We start from the raw sequence: 22,557 nt of genomic DNA, 5'->3' as shown, positions 1-22,557 counted from the left end.
GTACACCAATACTAGATGAGTGTAACCTTGAATAAGCAGCATTACTGAAATAATGATAATAAGTTAACAAACACTCTTCATTTACTCCACATATTTTTTAATGGTGTCACTGATTTGCAACCAACTCCCTGCTGCAGGTCTGGGTCACTTGTGGTCTATATCTGGATTACTTGGGGCTGCTGACCCCGTGGCTAATTTCCCAGACTTGGATTAAGCCTAGTCCTATCTTAAAAGAAAACTCTGACAATGCTTATAATTGGGGAAAAAAAAGTTTTTACTTCAGGGATAAGCTCAATCCAAGTCTGGGAAACAGTCCCTATTGTATATAAACATGGTCTTTCAGGCATAGTAGTCACCAAAACCGGTAACTGAGGCTTGTATTATCATTTAGTTCCAATAATCAAAATAAGCCTCATCGAACTAGGTTACTATTACAAACTACCCTAGCACGAAATTAATATCTGTTGAGGCTTGTAGCTAAATGGGTTGTTTTTAGTGATGTAGTGTGGTATTTTGAGCTGGCATTGATAAACATGAACTCTTTGGCCTTGCCATAAAAAGTAGCTCATTCATATACACTAACTCAAAAAAGAAAAGAAATAAAGCAGAAAAGGATTACTGACGAATGTAAACAGGGTTACTTGGATTTGTAGGCCAGGAGAAGTCGCCAAGACCTCAAGCAGAAACGTCATCGGTTTTGGGCGTGGACACAGGCCAGTTGGAGGCGTTTGGTTATTTCGTCAGGATTGCCAGGTGTGTTTAAAAATCCACCCTTTCTGTCACGTTATTTATTACACACCCTTTCACAAACTATACATTCTTCGGTTTTGATACAATTAAAAACACAAATAAATAATAAAATTTGTTATAAACGTATTTTATTTGCGTCATTTTTTGGCCTTTTGAAGCAGATGCCATGATGAGGCGCGCCGTTTTGGTTCCTGAAGGGGGGATGGTTGGAGAATTCTGGCAACCCAGTGGAGAGTTTCAGCCGCACCACGCAGGTCTGATTACACACACTCCGGCGTGTTGCATCTGCGTTTGTATCAGGTATATTGATAAATGTATCTCTCGTTTTACTTGGTTATATCATGGTTTGAACAACTTTTCTCATAATGTACATAGGTACAGGTTTGAATGTGTGAATCAGCTTTAATACAGGTAGCTTAGTTAACGGTACTAGCTTAAGAGCTAACTGCCGATGCTAATAACATGGCGCAGGCCAAGAGGGCCGCTTTTGTTCTATTGTGTGGGTGCGGTAGTTAATATGCTAAGGGACGTGCACTGCGTTTAAAGTAAGTGAGATATTTCGTAACAAATCAACAACATGGCTCTTTCGAACTCTTAAGTAGTTGACGAAAGCCAACAATCGCGGAAATATTGTCGAATGAAAGTGGCTGGCTACTGATTTTGTGCTGCTAGCGGGCACCGACTCGGAGCTCCCGCTTTTTGTTACGTGGATGCCGGTAGTTCGCTAGCGAGTACTGATAGATAAGGAAATTGTGACGACTGCTCTGGACTTACGTTTGGACAACAACAACCTTTGTTCCGCGGAAGAGTATGAGCAGTAAAGCAATTTTTCTTAAATATCTGTCGAAACTGTCTCAAGATGGCGCTGCTACATAGGCCCCTTTTTCTTGAAATAACTCAGAGTAAATCAAGGAAAGCTTTTATGGCGTATTGTAGTCAATGTATATGTATAAACCAGCCAGTCGGATTTTTTTAATGCAGTTGTATTCAGAATTAGTCGTGTCCCCATTAGAGAGACAGTGTCAGTTCTTGTGAAGAGGGGATCAACGAAAATAAAAGAGTAAACGAAGTACCAGGGTATTGACTTCTGTATTATTGTATCTTTGTTAGTTTGTATTGGTTAATCACATTAAAAGAAGCGTTTATTCATAATCTTCAGGGATCGTGACCAGTCATGGCTGATGAGGGATATGTAGTGCGAATCCGGGGACTTCCTTGGTCCTGTTCAGTGGATGAAGTTCAGAGGTTTTTCTCAGGTATTTATGCATTATTGTTTTTCAAAAGAATACTTAAGCACGTAACACAGTTAGAAATGATCTGATAATGCATTTTGATTGCAGAGTGCAAAATCCTAAACAATGGAAGTGGCATCCATTTCACCTACACAAGAGAGGGGCGTCCCAGCGGAGAGGCATTCGTTGAATTTGAGACAGAAGAAGACCTGAAGATTGCAGTGAAAAAGGACAGAGAAACGATGGGTCACAGATATGTAGAAGGTGCGTATAACAGCATACAGCTGAGTTAATGTCTGATAAATGCTATATAAGTTACCAGTTTGAGCGAAGTAATTTCTCTCTTCTCTGATATAGTGTTTAAATCAAACAATGTGGAAATGGACTGGGTCATGAAGCACACTGGCCCAAACTGTCCAGAGACAGCTGGGGACGGGCTTGTGCGGCTTCGGGGCCTTCCCTTCGGGTGCAGCAAGGAGGAAATTGTGCAGTTTTTCTCAGGTAACAACAAACCTTGTTCGCTGGTTAAATATAAACCCCCTTAATGCTGGTAATTTAAACTTCTCCCCTCCGATCTTCCTTTTCTTGTTTCTGGTTACCGACACCAAAACTTGTTGCATCTAATTTACGAAGAAGTCAGTATGCCATTGTAAATGACAATCTAATGTGGTTACACTTAAAAACAATGAATGAAGGAAATGATGCTGGAAAAGGAAGCCAGTTGAAGTTTAAATAGAGAATTTATTTGAAGACCTGATGTTTTGTACAAGGGCAGGGATCTGTTATGCAAACACCCTTTCCTATCTTTGCCCCTCATTTTCATCTTCAGCCTTCTTCACATTTTCCCCCCATTATGTGGAAACATTTTAAAATAGTCTCAGCCTAATGGTAATACACTAGTTATTGAGTGGGTCCCGCTCATCACTGATATAGCCTCTGTCTTCAATTTTTTTTTTTTTTTTAACTTTTTTTTTCTTCCCCACCATGTATTAATAATTTTATCTTTAAAAGTTTTTTTTTTTAAACCCAGTATATCCTCCTGAGCACCAGCCTATTCACTCATGCCCTCTGGTCTATATCTTTGACTTATTTGAGCTATCATATTAAGTCCTGATGTACTTAATAGAGGACATTGTGGGCTTTCCATTGATATCCCATGTGTTTGGGTGGCCTCTTTCAGCTCCAAAGAGGAAGGAAATCACCAAAAAAGTTCAATGGGAAGATTCCTGTTTCCTCAGTTCTCAGGAGGATATGCCAATTCTTAGATTTAACGAAAGAGCAACCACAAATTTTCCTCATGTCACCCACCTAGACCCTCCTCATCAGCACATTAATACTAGCCCGATATCCCCCACACAGTGCCCTTCTTCATAGTCTTCCTCTATCCTGCCATTTCTATCTTATCCCCTAGAATACAGTAAATGTAACTAAATTAAATGGAAAGTCACTGGTTTAAAAAAAGAAAAAGAAAAAAGACACAAAAAAGGAATGAATTGGTATGTGTGATGATGTATAGAGTTTTCCATAAGTCTAATATCTCTCTCTTTAGAGAAAGTTCTCTCTGTGATTGGGCATGTGATTTAATATGTCCCCTGCTGGGGTTATCTGTCCTTGGGTTGAAGGGTTGGAAATCGTGCCAAATGGGATAACATTGCCGGTGGACATCCAGGGGAGGAGTACGGGGGAGGCCTTCGTGCAGTTTGCTTCACAGGATATAGCTGAAAAGGCTCTAAAGAAACACAAGGAAAGAATAGGGCACAGGTGGGGATGGTTGGTTGGTTGGCTGGATAAGTTGCTTTTCTTATGGTGTGCACCTTCAACATCTGAACCAAATGCAAAACTGACACATTTATCTTGGCTACTTGAAGCATATTTGTCATATTTACCACACACACACATACACACAAGTTGCTATCTTAGATCCACGTTTTAAAAAATATATATATATTCACAATGTTCAGGGGGAAGATTAGTGCTTGGTCACCATTCAAAAATATGAGGCGAATCCTGAAATGGAGTGCATGCCCGATTTGGAGAACAAATGGTGTCTCAGCACTAAAAATGAGTCCAGGTTGATAAATGGTAAGGAGTCTCCCTGCTAGTAAAAATCAGAGGGCCACTGTACACAAGGATCTGGAGCCCACTGTCACAGGTAATGCTTAGTGGGTTGCAGAAGGGCTGGAGCTCTCTTTGTGCCTCTAAAACCAGGACAAAAGCTGTCATGGCAACGACACATACCACTATTGAAACACTGAAACAGATCTGAGTCGCTTCAGGTAACCATAAGAAAAGTGTAAAACTCACTGAGGCCCTTATCAATTTGGACAACTTCCTTATTGATCAGTAAATAAGTTATTTTTAATCTTCTTTATTAACGACTAGCAATAAGTACTTAAATCTATTACTACCTATGGACTACACCATGACAGCATCTGCATAGCCCAGTTTCACCAGTATTAAGCAAATGCAGTTTCTCACCCATTCTCCATGCCCTCACTGTGGTATCTGTATGCTCTCAGGTACATTGAGATCTTCAAGAGTAGCCGTGCTGAGGTGCGGACCCATTACGAACCCCAGAGGAAGCCTATGGGCATGCAGAGACCCGGCCCCTATGACCGGCCCTCTGGTGGACGCGGCTACAACATGATGGGCCGAGGGGGGTCCTATGACAGAATGCGCAGAGGAGGCTACGGAGGAGGTGGGTCCAAGTGGGACTGGAGAGCAGGTGAAATCAGATTTACTGGTCTTTACCCATGAAGTTTCTTTTAAATAAACACCCCCTCATGTCTCTTCATGCTTAACAATTCATATAACAATTAATAAGATTAGGATAAAATCCTCATAAGACCTTGTGTTAATTCCATTTATGTATGTTCAGGTGTATCGGATGGACGGTATGGCGATGGCGGCTCTTCCTTTCAGAGCACAACAGGCCACTGTGTACATATGAGGGGCCTGCCATACAGAGCCACAGAAACAGACATCTACAATGTAAGTTGTTGAGAGATCACTGACAGTCCTTTGTTATCTTTTGTGTCGCCGCAAGGGCTTAAAAGCAGACAACACTTGTGATTTGTGCATTTATTTATTTTTCGTCTTTTTTAGTTCTTTTCACCTTTGAATCCGGTGCGGGTCCATATTGAGATTGGCCCAGATGGCAGAGTTACCGGGGAGGCAGATGTAGAGTTTGCAACACACGAAGATGCTGTAGCAGCCATGTCCAAAGATAAAGCTAACATGCGTGAGTTTGCTTTAAAAAATAACTTGAGCACCCCACCCTTTTAAAGCTGCGTGTTAATTCTTATGATTTTTGTTCCTGTTCTGCAGAGCACCGCTACGTGGAGCTGTTTTTGAACTCAACAGCAGGTGGCAGTAATGGAGCATACAGCAGCCAGATGATGGGGGGCATGGGTGAGTCAAAGTTTTAGTGATATTGAAAATAGGGCCCTGTGTTATTTCCCTTAAAATGCTTGTGTATCTGTTGGTTTACTCATACAGCCCAATGGGATTTGTTTCCACAGGGAGCCAGTCATCCTATAGTGGAGGCCAGCTGAGCTCAGGGTACTCTGGTGGATACAGCAGCCAAGGAAACATGGGTGGCTACAGTGACTATAGTGAGTGTCAGCTCTGTTGTATTTCCTAAAATATATTTCTTTACAGAACCTTTAAAGGTTTGAGCAAAGACTTATAGTCTAACCCTTTTCTCTGATAAGTGAAATTGAAGTTGTCCTAGGTGAAGGTGCCATAAAACCTTATTTGTGTACTGTGACTGTTTTGTTTATTTTTAAACTCGTGACAGCTGTAAGTGTTTGCTGTCTGGCACCAAATGAGATGCTACTAAGTTGTTTTTTGTTTTGTTTTTTGTTTTTTTTAAGTCATAAATATTCAGTAACACCTTAAACTGGCCTTGTAAAACACCTTTCTTTTATTAGCTGGCTAATTCTGAAGCACACTTTGAAATAAATAATAGTTATATTGTTACTTAACATACGGTAGTAACAGTAAAGAAAAATCTGCAGTTAAAAAGTGTCCTAAAGTTGGGTTGTTACAGTGTTGCAAAGGGTGGAAACAGTGGTTAATTACCAGAGGAGTGCTGTTATTCCCCATCATTTAAAGAAAAAAAAAAAAAAAAAAAAAATTGAAGCAGCTGCTTCCAAAACTGCTGTGTAATGTATTTAATGACACTGGGTTCTAAGGAAGAAGGTGCTGTGTAGTTCTGTCATCTTGGATCCAGGCTAATTCAGCCCTTTAAACTTGGAAAGCTTTTGTCGTTCTATGCGTGACTCCTTGATGAACTCCTCGGTCCTATAGTGTGTATTTTCTCTCTCTTGTTAGGTAACCAGGGCGGAATGGGAAGCAGTTACTATGGCGGCGGTGGAGGAGGAAGCAGAGGCTCAATGAATGGACTGGGTGGGGGATGGGGAATGTAGTTTTTTCTTTTCGCATTTAGTTTTTTTTTTTTTTTTTTTTTTTTTAATTCAGCATTTTGCTGAAAGGACTGGAAATGCAAGTCTCTCGTAATAATTCAGATAGGGTCTGGTGGGGTTGTTTTGGGGGAAAACAAAGGGTAGGGTTTGTATTATTATTGTTTTGTTTTTTTTAAGTGGGTGATCTTCAGAGAGCAGTGAGATCATATGTTCGTCACAATAAATGTGTCAAAGTGATGTTTGTCTTCCCCATTCCTCACAGATTTACAAATAACATAAACTGTGCTTTAAGTTTATCTTTCCCTGGAAGCGTGCCGTTTTGTGTTACCGTTCTTTAAGCACGGTTAACTCATCCTGTGCTGGTGGATTTAACAAAACGTTTTAGTGTCCGAGTGCATGAACAGAAACTGAAAATGTCCGGTATCTTCTAATGTTTGGACCTTGTTTCACCTTTTACATAGTGTTCAGCTTCATTTTAAATTCCTGTACAAAATGTTAATCTAGGTTTGGGACTTAACATGGTCAAAGCATGTTTTGTTTTCTTATGGTGTGACTGTTAGTGCTCTTTTTCTGTTCCTGGATGAGGGCTATACAGAGAGCAAGTTCATTTCAAATCTGCTACCATGAAGGTTTCTACTGCTTCAGATGCTGTTTGTATTTCTTGTGCACAAAGTGAATAAACTAGTCTGGAATATCTAATTGACACAAGTGGTGGAAAAACAGGAGGCTTTATTCATTTATCAAATATCTAAAGTTAAACGAAGTCAAATTAAGAAAATGGCGTTGTAGCAGTTGACGTGATCCATAAAATCCTGATAGAATACATTCTAAAATAGTGTTGCTGTTGCCAACATTCTACAGTCATTTACACAATTCTGCCTGCATCCAGCAGTGGGGTTAGAGCTGATAATAAAAAGGGGGAGGGGGAAATATCAAAGTCACTTCCAGAATTAAAAATGCACCCCTCTAATTCAGGATTTTCACAAAGGTTTAAATATAATCTTTTAAGACAAAAGTAAAATATTCAGGTTATTTCTGTTAAATTTATTTTGAAAATCATCCTAAATAAAGAAAGCAGTGTGCCTTTACATTCTGTGAGTACACAAATCTGCAAACAGCAGAGATTCTCAGCTCAAGCTGAAATCCCAACAGTACATCCACAGTTTGAATTAGAAAAACTGCACATATCAAAAAGCCAGTTTATCAAGAGATTACCAAATTTGTTAAACTCTGTTAATCCAACCCAGGGAAACACTGGTGGCAGATACTCAAGCCTTTCCATGTCTATGCAAAGTCTCGTTAGCATAAAGTCTGCATAAACTACTTTTTATTAAAATCCATCCTGTCAACGTTAAAGGCGACCATTGTCAGTACAAATAAAATGCCTGAATTTCAGGTAACTGCATCAATGGAACACCAAATCACATTCCCGCCTTTTTTTTTTCTTTTTCCTTTTCATAACACAAGTATTTAAATTCATTAAATGAGTATATTCAGTGTTGGAGCGTGTGGAGAAAACAAAGCCTGTGGGTATGTCGTCAGGAACCTGTGGAGGAGCTTCTCTGCAGCAGCAGGGAGTGGCACACGTCGCACACTCGCACAGGCCGTGGATACGAAGGCAAGGCCAGCTCGTTACTGGAGCAGCTGTTGCAGTAGATGTCTCCGCAGTTTCTGCAGTGGTGCTGCGCATGCAAAACATACAGCGTGACGTGGCAACATTTATGTGACTGCGGACGTTAACGGAAGCGGCTCTCAAGTGAAATGTAATGGGGGTGGGCGGAACGTACCTTTCTGCGTGAGATGGAGAACTCCTTCTGGCATTGTTTGCACTGAGTGGCTTCATCATCTTTCAGCCAAGCGTGGCCCTGAGAAGAGCAATGGTTTCTCATTCCAAGTCTTACAGCGTCAACAATAAAAGTAAACCACCCTCGACTCTTTAACATTTTACCTTCAGGGCCTTGTTGACCTCCTTGAAATCTTCCATCTTCAGTTTAGACCTTTGAGAAAGATGAAAGTGGCATAAATTCTCCTACGTGAAATGGCATTCCTTAGTAAGAAAAAAAAAAAGAAAAACATCGCAGTTACTGACTGGCTGAGATGCAGTCCCATTTCTTGTAGAGCCTGTTCCTGCTGCTCGCACTTCTGCTGCAGTTGCTGCTTCTCCTGCTTCAACTCCTGCAGCTCCTGCAAAGTCGATCCATAAGAAGCAAAAGAAAAAAAGGTCATAACATCCCATTTATGTTCAAGAATTTGTAATATGCTCATACACCGCTTACAAGAGGATGAAACAGGAGGGAGGCTTTGTTAAAGCTGTCATACAAATAATATTTTTGTAAAATAAACTATTTCTTTAAGGTAATGTCATCTGGCATAAATATATAATTCGCTGGTGATGAAGCTGAAAGGTACAGTTTCTAAATTCCTGTGTTTAAAATATGAAACGTTACCAGCAGACTTGAAGAAATAACCAACAACAAACCGCATAACTTTTAATCTAAAACATCTATGTACTGTGTTGATGACATTCAGTGAAGTTGGATTGGGGCTGCACAGTACTTTCTTGTAATACCACCTTGTACCACAAGATGGTACATCAAGCCAATTGAATTAATAACCAGGTAAGTCAGGATGAGCACGTTCTCTTTTACAAAAGGAAAAGCTTCTTAAGAACCTTGGACACAAAGGAGTATCTAAAGTTAAAAGAATAGCACCACACATTCAAAAACATCTCAACACACCCACTGGTAAAACACTGCTCCCTGGTGGTGAAAGGCGTTGCTGCATTTTGAAGGCCATAATTACAAAAGGTACTTTTTAATGAACATAAGAATAAAAATAAAAAAAAGCTCTTATTCTGACTTGTAGCCAACTCTAGCAATGTAGCTTCATTGCTAGAGTCTAGAAGCAGTCTCTACAAAGCCAATCACACATTTTAAATGTTGGCATTGGATTACAGTATTTTATGCCTGTGTGTAGGAGTAATCTTAGCTGCAGCTGTAGGTTGCCTTTCACTTTGAAAATAAAACTTCATTTGTCAAGAGCGCACACATTTTTTTCCATCGCTATAATTCGCCTATTTAGATCCGAGCAAGTGTAACGTGACACAGGTTGTGTGTGTGTTTGAGAGATGCTGACCGAGTGCAGGCCCTGGAGCTGCTGCAGCTGTGTGCGCAGTTCGGTGCTGTTGTCCTGCTCCCTCTGGAGAGCTTTTTGCAAGTTCTGTCTCTGTTCCCTCTCACTGCGCAGCTCGTTCTCCAACCCCAGCCTGTGCTCCGAAAACACAAAAATGTGACTCAAGTCATCAAACTGCAAACTACTGCATGGACTCGATCTACACAATGTTTGAAAAGTTTGAGAACAAACATTTTAGGTGAATCACATTTGCAACTTTGCCCTTTTATGAACCTTTTCTCTACATACTGCTTAATACCACACTCAACCCCCCCGCCCCACCCACAATTGTATTTCTTCACCTTAGCGTATCGAGATCTGTTAGCTGTTTCTGCAGAGCATCGACTTTTCCCTGCAGCTCCACCTTCATGTCTTCGTCCGACTGGTCGTTCTGCTTGCGCTCCTGCTCCGATCTCTGTAGTCTATGAATCACAAAATATGAAGAGGAGCGTCAATTTAAAGGAATGTAAATGCGAAACTGAATCTCAACCTAGGCAAGCACGCATACCTCTGCTCAAGTTCCTTCATGGTGTTCTCCATTTCATTCATCCTCTGCTCAAGCTGCACGGCCTCTGCCTGCTTTTTTTCTGCTTGGCGGTCCGAGTCCTGAGAAACCACACGATTTGGACAAATGCGCAATCTGTGTGTGTGTGTGTGTGTGTGTAAGTGCGAAAGACAAAGTTATAGTCATGCTCATCTATTTATACCTGAGCTTTGTGGAACATCTGCACATTGAGAGTCTTGACTTGGTCAAGCTGGAGCCGTAGGGCTGCCAGCGTGTCCTGTTTCTCATGCGTATCCTTCTCCAGCAGTTTCATGGCCACCTCCATCTCCTGCTTCATCCCCACCTGCAGCTCCAGTTCACGCTCCAGCTCCTAATACACAAGAGAGTCAAATTCAGTTAGAGTTGAGTCAAAACCCAAAAACACCAGGTGTGGAGTGTTGGTTCAGTCTGTCCTGGAGGTCACTGATACTTGACCTGGCGAATGCGCTTTTCCTCCTTGTACTGCTTCCACACCACATTGTACATCTCATCCAGGCCTTGTCTAGTCTGTTTGTATGTCTCCAGCTCTGCCTGGCTGTCCTGAAGCACTGCCTGAAAAATAAAAACATGGCATTTTTCATTCCTTCTTAAAATCTGGAGGGGCTTCAGCTGCAGTTAGTCCTAGACACTTTTTCCCCCCCCCACACCTCCTCTTTTCTCTGGCTGGACTGCAAGATCGTCTCGTTCTCCTTTTTCAGCTGTTCCTGTTCTTCCCGTAGAGAGTTGATTCTGTCTGTGGCAGCTGTCAGCTGAAGAAGAGGAGAAAACACACACACACACACACACAAGCTGATGTTAAAGAGGATCAATCCAGTGCGAACACAGTCCCACAGCTGCACACACAAAGCACGCCTAACCTCCTCTACAAGCTTGCTATTAGTCTTCTCTAGAGAGTCCATCTTAGCCTGAAGGTCAGTGACGGTGCCGCTTAGGTGACGATTTAGCTCCTCAATGTAGTGCTTCTGATCCAATATGGCTGTCATCTTCGAATCACTAAGGAAGGGAGCGATACAATTACCATCTTATAGTTGTGAGACATATCTAACCAAAGTTTAGTAAGGATTTTTTAATATGGGGTCATGCTTTAAACAGTAATAACAATATAGAACAGTCCAGATTAAAAAAATAATGTAAAGCAGTGTAGATGCTTACTCTTTTGGAGTCTCATTGCTAGCAGAGTCTTTCAGATAAAGTGAGAAGTCGATGACTGCTACCTAAACGGGAAAGAAGAGCAGATCACTCTGTATCTCGATCCAACTCTTCCTCAGAGTGAAACTGATTCTTACAAAACAGCATCACTAACCTGTGAATCAAGGTCCTCCCCTTTAATGCAAAGGTTAGCATCAATTACGTTGAGGCCCACCAGCAGCCCCACCATTACCGACCCTTCGTCTTCCAACATCAGTGCTCCAAAGTCATAAAACTCACTAAGGGATTTAAAAGGTAAAGTGGATGCTAGGAAGAAACCCATGTTTATAATGCACTATAAAACAAGTGTAACTGACCTCAGGAGGTCCTTGTGGTCCAGCAGGGCCTTCATATAGTCGGCTACTTTCTTCTGCATAAGCGCCAAATGCAGCCAAGCCCTTCCTCTCCCCAAACCAGTCCTAAGAAAAACAAAAACAAGAATGACAGTATAAGTACAATTAAACTCAGTTGCGATGCAGTTTTATTATAGAAATAATATAATGGCATTTAATGGCATACTTAATGCCAGGCATGTCTCTGGCACTGGTGGCGATGTTGACAGACTCCGTGCATAACTTTTCTACCAGCTCCAGTGGTCCCCATATAGACTTGTTGTAACCAATGAAGGATTTCTTGGCTGAATCAGACAACATGCAGAATTAACTTCAGCATGCAGGCAGCTAAATATAGCACAACAGCAAAAGTCAGATTTATTTACGTCTAACCTTTAAGACCGTGTTTGAGGCAGTGCTCCAGGACAACAAAAAACTGCTGCAGAGGAGGGTACTCCGAGTCAAGCGTCCTGCCCAGACTCATAGAAGACTGAATCAACACTCTGATGCTGAGCTTCAGCATGCTGAGCAGGTTGGATCTTTCTATTGCCATTGAGTCTTTGGGGGGAACAACTGTACAGAAAGCATGAAAAAAAGGAGAAGCTCTGAGGTTAATTCTGTCAGATGACATAGCCGGAAAAGGAGCACTTCACTAACCAAAAAAACCAAGAGTCTGATCTTGGAGTCATGTGATGTGACAGCTGACACTTATACAGTGTTTCAAGTGCCTGTGACAGCCGCAATGGTTCGATCTTAAAGTGCATTAACTAGCAGGCATCAGAAAAATCAAAGTCTACCTGGAAGCTTTTTCGCTGAGTTACTGAGGTCACTTTCGGCCTCATTCTCGGTCGGGGAGCTCGCCGCGTATCCCTGTGAGGGCTTTCTCTGGATGGCAGCGTAGCTGATCCCGCTGCTAATCGTCTCTGTGGCCTTACGAGCCAGAGACAGGAGAGGAGCCGACCAGCTGTTCTCCTCTGCGACCTGGGAAGCCTGCCTCTCGGTCCAGTCCTGCTCGCTGCCCCCATCCGGTTCGCCATTAGTCGCTGGTCGTAAAACTTTGGGCTCATCTTGTTCTTGTTTTTCGTCGCGCTCTGTAACAGCTGTGTTTACTTCCCCTGCTTCGTCAGCCATGTTTGCCCTCCCCCCGTCCCCCTTTCTCGCGTATAATTCACGTGATCGCCTTAAACCAATAAGCGACGCTTGTGAGGCCTGACGTTCTTTTACTTTTGATTCATTGGCGGTTAGCAAAACACACTGGAGTTAAATCACTGCCACCTGTTGGACTTGGCTGGAGAGTGGCGGACTGACAAATATCTAATAACTAAAGATCGCGTTTTTATTTATTCACAGTCAATGAAATTTTAGTTTTGCCTTTCAGGTTAGTGTGTTGGGTTCGTGTGGGTCACAGGACAGGAGCCAGAACTAAAGATAAAGATTTTCATTGGGAGTGACCAGTAGGGACAAACAATTACTTTCGAGGGACACCTTGAGTTGAGAGGGTTGAAGACAGAGTTAGAGAGGCAGGCTGAGATGGTTTGGAGAAGGGATAGTGGACATATGGGACAAAGGATGCTAAATGCAGCTGCCAGGCAGGAAAGAATAAAAGAGAAACGAGGAAGACCTTAGAGGAGGTTTGTGGATGTAGTGAAGGAGGAGATGCAGAGGGCTGACAGAGGAGGATGGTAAGGATGGAGTGAGATGGGTGCAGATCATTTGCTGTGGAAGCGGAAGGAAGCAGATGACAGAAGAAGATAGAGAAGAAGAAAAAGTCATGTTACTTAAGATTGAATGTTCATGTCACACAGAGGAAATTTGTATTTATCTTTTATATTGGTTTTATTCTGTTTTTTAGTCTTTATTTGTGAGTTTAGTTTTTATTTGCATGATTTTATTCTGTTTGTATTGCATGGTTTTTAGTGGCTTATTTGACATTGTTTTAATCCACTGTGGACTGGCTGGGCATGGGACAAATTAGCTGATAGTGATCACCTGAGACATGGGTGTGTCCAGAGGTGGCCTATCAGCTGTTTAAGGGACCCTTTAAAAGGAAGCTGACTGGGGCTTGGGATGACAGAGGCACACGATATGAAAAGGAACACAAGAAGACCAGGAGATAGATAGATAGATAGATAGATAGATAGATAGATAGATAGATAGATAGATAGATAGATAGATAGATAGATAGATAGATAGATAGATAGGGGGAATCACTGCCTGATCGCGGGGGTGCGGCGCCTCATCTGGAGACGGACAGGTGAGTGTGACGTAGCGACGCAGTCCCGACAGCAGGAACGGCGACAATAGGAGACAACGCCTGTGATTGACAGCATTTGTGAGTAGCGTCTCCACTGTTGTTCACCGGGTGCAGCCGTGTTGGGAGAGGGTCGCCATGGCTATAAGCCAGGGCAGCTTCCAGGACGATGGTTGTGGCCCCTATTTGTTTACTTACAGGGCGATGACGCGAGGGGAGGCGATCGAGCAACGGACTCAGTGCAGAATGCGAGCTGAGCTGGGATGTGATGGGCCCAGTAAAGGGACGAGAAGGGGATAGCAGACTCATCCTCGTCTGCCTGGGACGAGGCTGCCATGCACGCAGCTCCGCAAGAGGAATTTCTGGCCTGTGAACCCATAACGAACATTCGTCCTGGGTTGTGGGACTGGGTGGGATTTTTAGTGCATACAGAAAATTGCATTCTTACCAGTTTTAGAATTGTTTTATCTAGGCTCGGTGGTAATTTGATTATGTTTTTAGAATTGTTTCTCATTCTTGCTCCCTGGCCTGGAAATAAACGGTTTCTGATCAGACTTGCATCATCACTGTGCGTGTATTTAAAAGAATCGCATTAGTATGACATTCTGGCGCACCAGATTTATTGTCTACGGTCACATCAGAGTTAGTCTATGCCTAAGAGTACAAAGGGCAGACATATTCATTACCCCCATACGTGGTGAGCAGCCGACCTACATGTGACCTCAACACACACTACAACGTAGTTAAGCTTTAGCCAAAGAGGCTTTACTGTGACGGGAATCGTAAGAATATGCACTTAGAAGTAAAGCCCATAAATCTCTAGAAAACCAGCAGTAGTAATAACATCAAAAGCTGTGATACTGATGTATTGTGTATCTATTTTATCTTTATTTGATCCGTTTTGTGTTGCTTTAAATTGACTCCAACTTTAATTATTAATTCTAAGAATGTTGTTAACACAGCCATCCATGAAGTCAGACTATACTTTAATCCAGTTGAAGCACTTGTGCTATTAACCTATTGATGGTATTTTTTTGCACTTGAGAGCTGAAGGGAGAATTTCACATTGCAATCAAAAGATAATTTTCTTGTGAATAATTGTTGTTACCTCAGAACTGCATGACACCAGTAGTAAAAAGATCAACTGGCAGTGAATAAACGTATTAGGAGCTTGCCGTCCTTCCTTTTGCACTTAGAAAATCTACCATTACTCCTCTATGTAATGTAATGCACTTGCATTTATACAACACTTTTCTAGACTTACTGACCATTCAAAGCAATTTGAAACATACATTTATGCAGCACTATGCTATACACTTATCCATGGTCGATTTAAAATCATCAATTAACCCTAAATTGCACATCTGTGGACTGCGGAAGAAGCTGGAGTACATGGAGAGAAGTAAGACAGACAAGAAGCCCTGGGAACCAAGAACCTTCACGTTGTGAGTTGACAGTTTTAACCACCTCATCACCTCGCTTCTCAAATTACCCAAGTCTGTGTGGAAAAACATTGTAGTTGATTGCAGTTACCTGAAATAAAAAAAACAAGACGGGAAGGCAGGGAGATAACTGAAAAGAACGTGTGTTATCACAAAACAAAGTGAAAATAGAAACGCACAGGAAAGGCCTTAAGTTTTAGTAACCTTTGGCATCACAGTGGCCTGATGATGCTTTGTAGCCTTTCTTTATTTAGATTTGGGAGGTCTACATTACTGTGAACCAGCTGCCCTTCAAGAAGTGGTGTTTGTATTGAAATGTCTGTTGTGAAATTTTGAAAACACGACTAACTGTAAAGCTGATAAAAAAGTAAGTCAAAGTTAAACATTTTTCAAATAGTTAATTTCGCTTGTTTCTAACTCTGGAAACTACCTGAACCTAAACAGTAAAACAGTGTAGTGTAATCCTTGACCACGTGGTGGCGCTCACATTTCGTACCCGTTAAAGGCGCTTTTAATACTTGGAGCCAAAGTGAAGCCCATCATCTGATCTCCAGTTTTTACTGCAGAGTTGTATATTTTGTCATGTATTACTACGTTTCCTGTCCTCCTCTTCAACAGCTTCGCTGTTGAATTATCTTGCTTAAATGTAAGTATGGACTGTTAATGTATCTTACTTAATATTTGGACTTCTGATTCTGTGACACGCATACTTTAAATCTGTGACTGCTTTAACCACCGGATTTACCTGGATTAAACACAACCAAACCCTATGACGGCACTCAGACAGAAAGAATGAGTCAATATGTACAAAAGGAACCAAGGATTAGTTTTTTTTTTTTTTTTTTTTTAAATTAAGTTTCAGTTTCCTGTTTCTTTTAATTTCCCGACAGTTTTTGTATTTTATTTTCTATCTTTGGGAGTACCAAGTAACATGATGGATAATTTGAGTTAAAATACGAATTAATTGCCGCAACATGCTCTTGTGGTTATTGGCAACACCCAGGAGGCGGGGATATCTATCTAGGCTAAAAGGCTCGTGAGCTTCAGTCGCCAGTCTTTCTGGAGAGGAGACAGCGGCAGCAGGGACGCGAGGAGAAGAGAGGAGTTCTATTAACAAAAAAGAAAAAGCATATATAAAAAAAAAAGGAAGGAATACTGAGAGGTGGACGGAATATAACTTTTAGATTTTTTTTGTTAATTTAAATAATTTTTCTACTTAAAGCTACTGGAAGCCATGAGGATTTTCGCTGTTGCGCTGTTGCTGGCTCACGCGTTGGGTACGTTTCATGTGCCTGTGCAACTTAACCAGTGTTTCTTCTGTGTTCATTAATGGATCACTTAGCGCGCGCGCGTGCGTGTGTGTGTGTGTGTGTGTGTGTGTCTCTCTCTCTCTTTCTTGGCTGTCAGTGTAATCCTCTCTATAATAACCGAGCTATAACATGTCGTGTAAACTTAATCTTTTAGGCAACAGTTTTCATGATGCCAGCCTATTCAGGAGCTAATGGGGTCATCTCTCTTATTTTAGAGCATGCTTTATGTAACTGGATACATTTATTTTTAACTCATATTCTTGCCTGACATTAGCTAACTGTCTGCCCATGCATTTTGTGCGTGTGTTATGAGAGACAGAGGGGGGAAGGCTGTGTGCCAGGCCGATATCTCAATGTCCACGAATTTGAGGACAGTAACTCAGAAAGTCTGTTTGACATTAAACATGCGGGTCAAACTCAGTCACTCAGTTTAAAATTTGGCGTCCTTTTGAGTGCATCCTGAGCTGGGCATTGACTCAATCAATCCCTAAGGACAATGTCTGATCCGGTGTATTTCCTAAGAGAGAACAGCAGGGTAATTACTGCATCCCTAAAAAATCCTGCCTGAAGCTTCTTCCTGTACAACATGTTTCAACTTGCCCGAGAAGGCTCACCCAGCTTGATGCACTAACCTGTCTGCTGGTTGTCCCCTAGAGGAAGAGTTTTCTGATTGTGATTTTTGTTGTTTGTTTTTGTGGTGTATATATGTTCAAAAGAGGACCTCATTCATAACGTTTGATTTTCCTGCTCCTTCAGTGATGTCCAGACTGGCCAGCGGTGCTGCAGTAGACCGTTACCAGAGCAACAAGCAGCAGCACACCTCTGTTATCAGCCTCCTGGACACAACCAGAGACAGGAGAGCAGAGGAGGAGGAGAACCGGGGCGTGAGGGCGACAACAGCAGATTACAGCAAGGATGGCGAGGCGGAGGAGTACGATGATGACTACTACTATTATGAAGAGTATGAAGATGGCACATCTGGAGACTATGAACTGCAGCTGCCAAGAGGTAAGGCACTTAAAAAATGTCTTAAATTGGTGCTTTTAAGTGGCTTTTAACAAAGACAGTACATGTAATTGTTGGTCTTGTTTTTTTTTTCTCACTTTAGTTGCCATGTCAAGCAAACCCAAAGATCCTTCTACCATCCTGGAAGCTGAAAACACTGAGGGAAAAACAACGAGAGGAAAGGGAAAGAAGAGGGGAAAAGGAAAGGGAAGGAAGAGGAATCCTTGCCTGAAGAAGTACAAAGATTACTGCATTCACGGGACCTGCACTTACCTGAAAGACCTCCGTGAACCATCATGCGTGTGAGTATTTAGCTCTCTGTTTACCTGCACATCATGCGCACCTCAAGTCGATCAATTATTAACAGTTTTCCCTTCACCGTCCTCTTCGCAGGTGCCACCATAATTACTCCGGCGATAGGTGTCAGTTTATCCTGCTGCCATCGCAGTCCCGAGAGGGCTACGACCGCACCACAGCTCTGGCGGTGGTGGCGGTGGTGCTGTCGTCTCTGTGCCTCACCATCATCGGACTTTTGTTAATGCTCAGGTGAGCGAAACACACGCCCGGCACGCACTCGCAGCCATGCACAGGTTAGGATCTTAGCTAATAACGAGGCGATACGTAGAAGACTGAACGAGCTTCCTTTCCTTTCGTTTATTCCAGGTTTCACAAGCGGGGAGAGTATGATGTAGAGAATGAGGAGAAGGTGAAGCTAGGGTCAGCATCCAACCACTGAAGCAACAAAGAGAGGTGAGTGGTTAGGGAAAGGGCTACAAACACGTACACCGACTGACATCAGCCGCTATCAAGTGTGACTAGATTTCACTCATTTCCCCCCCCCCCCCCCCTTTTTTTTTTTTTTTTTAATTTTAGGCAAAGATGTAGAAATTCTACCTCAGCTGAAAATGAAAAGTGAACAGCAACAGGAGGTCCCGGAGGAAAAGAAAAGGAAAATAAATTGAACGTACGCAAAGAAGAGAACAGAAGGACGTCTGCCCAATGTTCTGCTGGCCGTTCAAATAAAGAGTGGGCACGTGAATGTATTCCTGATGGCTTCAGAAGAAGAAACTCCCGGTCTGGAACTGGAATATTAAACCGCTCAGAGGAGGTGTGTCGAGAATCAGGCGACGAGGAACGGGAAGAAGGAGGAATGCGTCTTGACTCTGTCTCTGAAATTATTTGAGATTTTTAACAACAATCAGAGCTCAATCTGGATTCTCTTTCTCTCAAAAGACAACATTTTGTATTTTCCTGCTCAATGCCGTCACGTGTTTTTTTTGTTTTTTTTTGTTGATTTGTTTTTTCTTGTGTGTGTACAGTAAACGGTATATTTATAATTTTAATTTATTTATTTAAGCTAACTGTATTTATGGAGATTTTTAACCACCTTTTAGCAGTTTTTAAAATAAAACAAAAAAAAGTGTTTTTATATTTCTTATTCGAGGCTATTTATTTATGAAACAGAAGCAAACGAAGCAAAAGCTCAGTATTTCATGAAAAATATGGCATAAACTTTAATTCTGGCACTCACTAGATGATCAATAGCACTGTGGTTAATAAATTGATCATTGAATACGCGAGATTTTATTTTATTTGATATTATTTTTAATGATCCAATGGTTCAGATGATTTCCAACACTGACCACACTCACGATTACTCATAGTCACACCTGGAAACTGCCCCTGGGGCAACCAGTCTCTTCTGTCAGCCACTAAGTGGCTCCAATGTGGGTTCAGTGAATTGCTCAAAGGCACATCAGTATTGGTAATGAGGGAGGGCAAAGCCTTACTCTCTCCCATCCCCCCCACCCGGCTTTATCCTGCAGGTTCGGGGACCGTTACTTCACGTTAGGTTTCAGTTTCAGAGGTAACGCTGATCATTAGGCACACTGCTATGTACTGATTATAAGCACCACAAGAACTGTGCTCTCAACATCTGTATTTCTTTCTTTTCTTTTTTTTAGAAGGGAGTCACATATGAAATGCACTGTAGAAAGAATTGGGTATAAATATGTTGTGTTTATGTCTTATCATTGTTAGAGGAGAAACTGTTAAGCTGTCAAGAAAAAAGGAAAAACAATGTGAATTCAAGTGCTTTATCCATTCAAATCCTGCAATTTTGAAGTGATTTATATTTGTGATTTTCTTTTCAGAGCAGAATAAAAAATAAATAAATAAACATCTCAATATGTGAGTTCTGGAGTTTCTCTGTTATTTCTCAATCCATCCATCCATCCATCCATCCATCCATCCACCCGCTTTCTTATCCGATTCAGGATCATGGTGGGGCTGGAGCCAATCCCAGATGTCACAGGGCAAGAGGCGGGTACACCCTGGACAGATAGCTAGTCTATCGCAGGGTTAAATCTTTATTATTCCAAACTTATAGTCATTCATTTGCTTCCTGAGTTGGACCGTGCATTAATGCCTGTCTTAATAACGATAACACCGCTGTTGCTCTTCTAGCTCGTTCAGGATCTGCAATTAAAGCAAACATCATGTTTTTATTTCCCGTCTCTGGCGTGTGAGCAGTCGCTTTAAACTGAGACACCTGTATCCTGCACATTGGTGCTGTTATTATTTTTAGCCAGTGCTCATAGATCTTGAATCAAAAATCCTTCCTCAGTTATTATATGTAATTGGGGTTATCTGTGCGTGCCACTGTTTACAATTCAACAAATAACTGATGCCAGACTGTCTAAGCGAGCCGTGAGGAAAGTGAAGACGTTAGTCGTTTTTTTATGTGATGACAACAGCATCGTCAGACTCACTGACAGATCAATCATGATACATACAGGACTCATTCCAGCTGTGGGGGGGAGGAGAAAGGCAACAGATCTGAGATGTGCAAGACGGCAAACACCTGATGTTTAGCCACTGCCTCACACACCATTACTCACGCAGCTGAAACAGATGTCGCACTCAAAGACACGCGATTGAGCACAACATCTGAGGCCTCGACCAGCCCCCGAATACCACAGTATTCAGAGAGACCACATACAGCAAATAGCAGGATGCAGCAATGCTGTCATGTATGCCGCACACAGGTTTAATGGAGGTAAGGACGGTCAAAAGACCCAGCTGGACTCAAAGGCAGGTTGAGGCCCCGCCAAATGTTAGTCACTCCCTTGAAGTCACCTCCTACACAGATGTTGTTACACTGGCAGTGTGTGTGTCTGTGTAAGTGGGAATGTGGTACAGTCATGCTTCAGAGCTGACTCTGAGTGGGTTGAAGGGTTAACCGAACCATTACCAAGAAAAGAATCCACAGCAAAACATGCATGTTTGTTATGTGATCTTTTTCAGCACCGTTTGTGGGTCTGATTCCCATACGTTCCATATAGACTGAATAAGCAGCATACTGTGGGGAGCTCATGTTCGCACAAGGGGGTGGTGGGGAGGTGGTGGTGGCTGACAGATGTTCAACTGAACCACCGAGGGCGTGGTACTTGATTCAGAATGCAACTTTCTTCATACCGCTTGTTGAGAAACTGAAAAACAGCACTTCAGCTTTCATCATCCTCACGTGGCGTTTACAGGAAGGTGAAAATGTGCAGAAAACTCCAGTTTCTCAGTCACATTTTTTTATGTTCAGGGGGATTCATATGTGTATTTACAAAGCACACACATGTGTTTGTGTGCGTGTGTGAGTGACGGGAGCTATTCATTTACAGTAGTGGGGGGCCACCTAATCCCGGCCTCTCAATGTCAAGTAGCAGAGCGCACAGAAATAGTGTCGTGCAGTCATGCTCACATAGCTGCTATTCCCGGGCCTGATCGCAGGCGGGAGAGCCAGAATGCTGAGAGAGAAGAAGAAGGGAGTTCACTGCGTTCTGTTTCTCGGTGGCCTCGTGGACCCCAGCCAGGAAATAATGGCCAGGATGGTGGCCCATCATCAGCCATCAGCACTGCACTTCTCATGAATTTTCCTTGTTGGGCTTGAGAAACAGCTCCGCAGAGTCTACACTTTGAGCTTGTCCTGCCCTTAGAAGTTATTTTTTATTCCTAGAGAGTCGAGGAGATTATTTTTCCACAGAGCTTTAAGGCATTTCCTCGCAGGTTGGCCGAGATTCTTTAGAAGTGGCAAAATTTATTGCATGCCAGACGCTTGTGGGAAATACCAGCAAGCCTATTGTGTTTGATATTGTTTTTGGGGGCTGTGATTTTCCTAGAGTAAGTTTGCTTCACACACACATGTAAGACTTCCGCTTTATTCTGAGGTACACATGAAAAACAGTAGCATTAAAAAGTAGCCAAATCAAAGGCTGTGGAGCGGACTACTATGCTCATTTATCGAAACATTCAAACATTAAATATTAGTTATTTCTAACTTTTGCCAAAATGATCTAAAGCTAATAAGTAAACTGCTCCATTGCCTTCTTGTCATTGCCAAATAGACTGAAGTAATCAGATGCTACGGCAGCTGCACTGGATTTAATCGGTATAAGGAGGGTAGGTTTGTTGTGAAAGGTGCTTCCTGCTCTGCTGAGAGGCAACAATGGGTAGTTTCCACACTAATATGGAAGTGCGCACGCCAGCAGTTGGAAATGTAATCATTCTCTTGCCAGATATCATCAACAGGAACACATTATTACCTGAAATTGATTACTTTGTGCATGTCAGAGGCTGTTTTAGGTGTATATGCTTTTCACAGGCCCGTGAAGTCAACCTGAAATGCTGGCCCAAATGTCAGCGTGCCACTCCTGGTGGATGAAGCGATGACAGGGAGGGAGTGATTGTTGAGCAACAATAAAAAGCTGCAAAGGATCAACGTGTTGCACGCAGTCTGTGTCGGCCCATTTGCACAGCACATAGGGCAAAAGAGGAGGAGGAGGAGGAGGGAGGGGAGGATGACAGAAATGAAGAGAAGGAATGAGAGATTAGGGCAAAGGGGTAACGTGAGAA

The 22,557-nt window shown here is 42.2% G+C and overlaps 3 protein-coding genes across 8 annotated transcripts; 2 read left to right on the top strand and 1 right to left on the bottom strand.

Moving 5' to 3' along the window:
• The first annotated feature begins 925 nt into the window (after window positions 1–925).
• Window positions 926–7,112, top strand: hnrnph1 (heterogeneous nuclear ribonucleoprotein H1). 5 transcript variants are annotated; one of them, XM_026189928.1, is made up of 11 exons: window positions 926–1,050; window positions 1,910–2,006; window positions 2,091–2,246; window positions 2,340–2,483; window positions 3,605–3,743; window positions 4,502–4,707; window positions 4,861–4,973; window positions 5,088–5,223; window positions 5,310–5,393; window positions 5,504–5,596; window positions 6,318–7,112. In XM_026189928.1, exons 2-11 carry the CDS (start codon window positions 1,925–1,927, stop codon window positions 6,410–6,412), a joined length of 1,248 nt encoding a protein of 415 aa, XP_026045713.1. In that variant the 5' UTR covers window positions 926–1,050; window positions 1,910–1,924; the 3' UTR covers window positions 6,413–7,112. The 5 variants fall into 5 exon arrangements, with proteins under 5 accessions (XP_026045713.1, XP_026045740.1, XP_026045750.1 ...); XM_026189955.1 differs by having other exon boundaries at window positions 927–1,050; window positions 4,502–4,680; XM_026189965.1 differs by having other exon boundaries at window positions 927–1,050; window positions 6,314–6,372.
• Window positions 7,113–7,425: 313 nt separating this feature from the next.
• On the bottom strand, window positions 7,426–12,826 carry rufy1 (RUN and FYVE domain containing 1). The gene is made up of 17 exons (XM_026189914.1): window positions 12,442–12,826; window positions 12,038–12,217; window positions 11,832–11,949; window positions 11,630–11,731; window positions 11,428–11,551; window positions 11,277–11,338; window positions 10,982–11,117; window positions 10,772–10,873; window positions 10,560–10,676; window positions 10,288–10,455; window positions 10,089–10,186; window positions 9,883–10,002; window positions 9,545–9,674; window positions 8,499–8,593; window positions 8,358–8,406; window positions 8,197–8,274; window positions 7,426–8,091 (listed from the first exon to the last, which is right to left on the bottom strand). Exons 1-17 carry the CDS (start codon window positions 12,773–12,775, stop codon window positions 7,948–7,950), a joined length of 2,157 nt encoding a protein of 718 aa, XP_026045699.1. The 5' UTR covers window positions 12,776–12,826; the 3' UTR covers window positions 7,426–7,947.
• Window positions 12,827–16,380: 3,554 nt separating this feature from the next.
• Window positions 16,381–18,934, top strand: hbegfa (heparin-binding EGF-like growth factor a). Of its 2 annotated transcripts, XM_026189895.1 has the most exons (6): window positions 16,381–16,614; window positions 17,404–17,655; window positions 17,756–17,954; window positions 18,046–18,198; window positions 18,316–18,402; window positions 18,526–18,934. In XM_026189895.1, exons 1-5 carry the CDS (start codon window positions 16,572–16,574, stop codon window positions 18,386–18,388), a joined length of 720 nt encoding a protein of 239 aa, XP_026045680.1. In that variant the 5' UTR covers window positions 16,381–16,571; the 3' UTR covers window positions 18,389–18,402; window positions 18,526–18,934. The 2 variants fall into 2 exon arrangements, with proteins under 2 accessions (XP_026045680.1, XP_026045685.1); XM_026189900.1 differs by lacking the exon at window positions 18,316–18,402.
• The last annotated feature ends 3,623 nt before the right edge of the window (window positions 18,935–22,557 follow it).

The sequence above is a fragment of the Astatotilapia calliptera genome, chromosome 2 (assembly GCF_900246225.1).
Source record: "Astatotilapia calliptera chromosome 2, fAstCal1.2, whole genome shotgun sequence".
NCBI lineage: Eukaryota > Metazoa > Chordata > Actinopteri > Cichliformes > Cichlidae > Astatotilapia > Astatotilapia calliptera.
This window is presented reverse-complemented; position numbering and strand designations above follow the sequence as displayed.

Bases quoted from the DNA above. Each gene is read 5' to 3' on its own strand.
- rufy1 (XM_026189914.1), bottom strand. From the start codon at position 12,775: ATGGCTGACGAAGCAGGGGAAGTAAACACAGCTGTTACAGAGCGCGAC. The intron at 11,950-12,037 runs GTTAGACGTAAA...TGTCTGATTCAG, and splicing joins CCTCAAACACGGTCTTAAAG to CCAAGAAATCCTTCATTGGT. The intron at 8,275-8,357 runs GTAAAATGTTAA...TGCTCTTCTCAG, and splicing joins AGGTCAACAAGGCCCTGAAG to GGCCACGCTTGGCTGAAAGA.
- hbegfa (XM_026189895.1), top strand. From the start codon at position 16,572: ATGAGGATTTTCGCTGTTGCGCTGTTGCTGGCTCACGCGTTGG. The intron at 16,615-17,403 runs GTACGTTTCATG...CTGCTCCTTCAG, and splicing joins GTTGCTGGCTCACGCGTTGG to TGATGTCCAGACTGGCCAGC. The intron at 17,656-17,755 runs GTAAGGCACTTA...TTCTCACTTTAG, and splicing joins TGAACTGCAGCTGCCAAGAG to TTGCCATGTCAAGCAAACCC.
- hnrnph1 (XM_026189928.1), top strand. From the start codon at position 1,925: ATGGCTGATGAGGGATATGTAGTGCGAATCCGGGGACTTCCTTGGTCC. The intron at 3,744-4,501 runs GTGGGGATGGTT...GTATGCTCTCAG, and splicing joins AAGGAAAGAATAGGGCACAG to GTACATTGAGATCTTCAAGA. The intron at 4,708-4,860 runs GTGAAATCAGAT...ATGTATGTTCAG, and splicing joins CAAGTGGGACTGGAGAGCAG to GTGTATCGGATGGACGGTAT.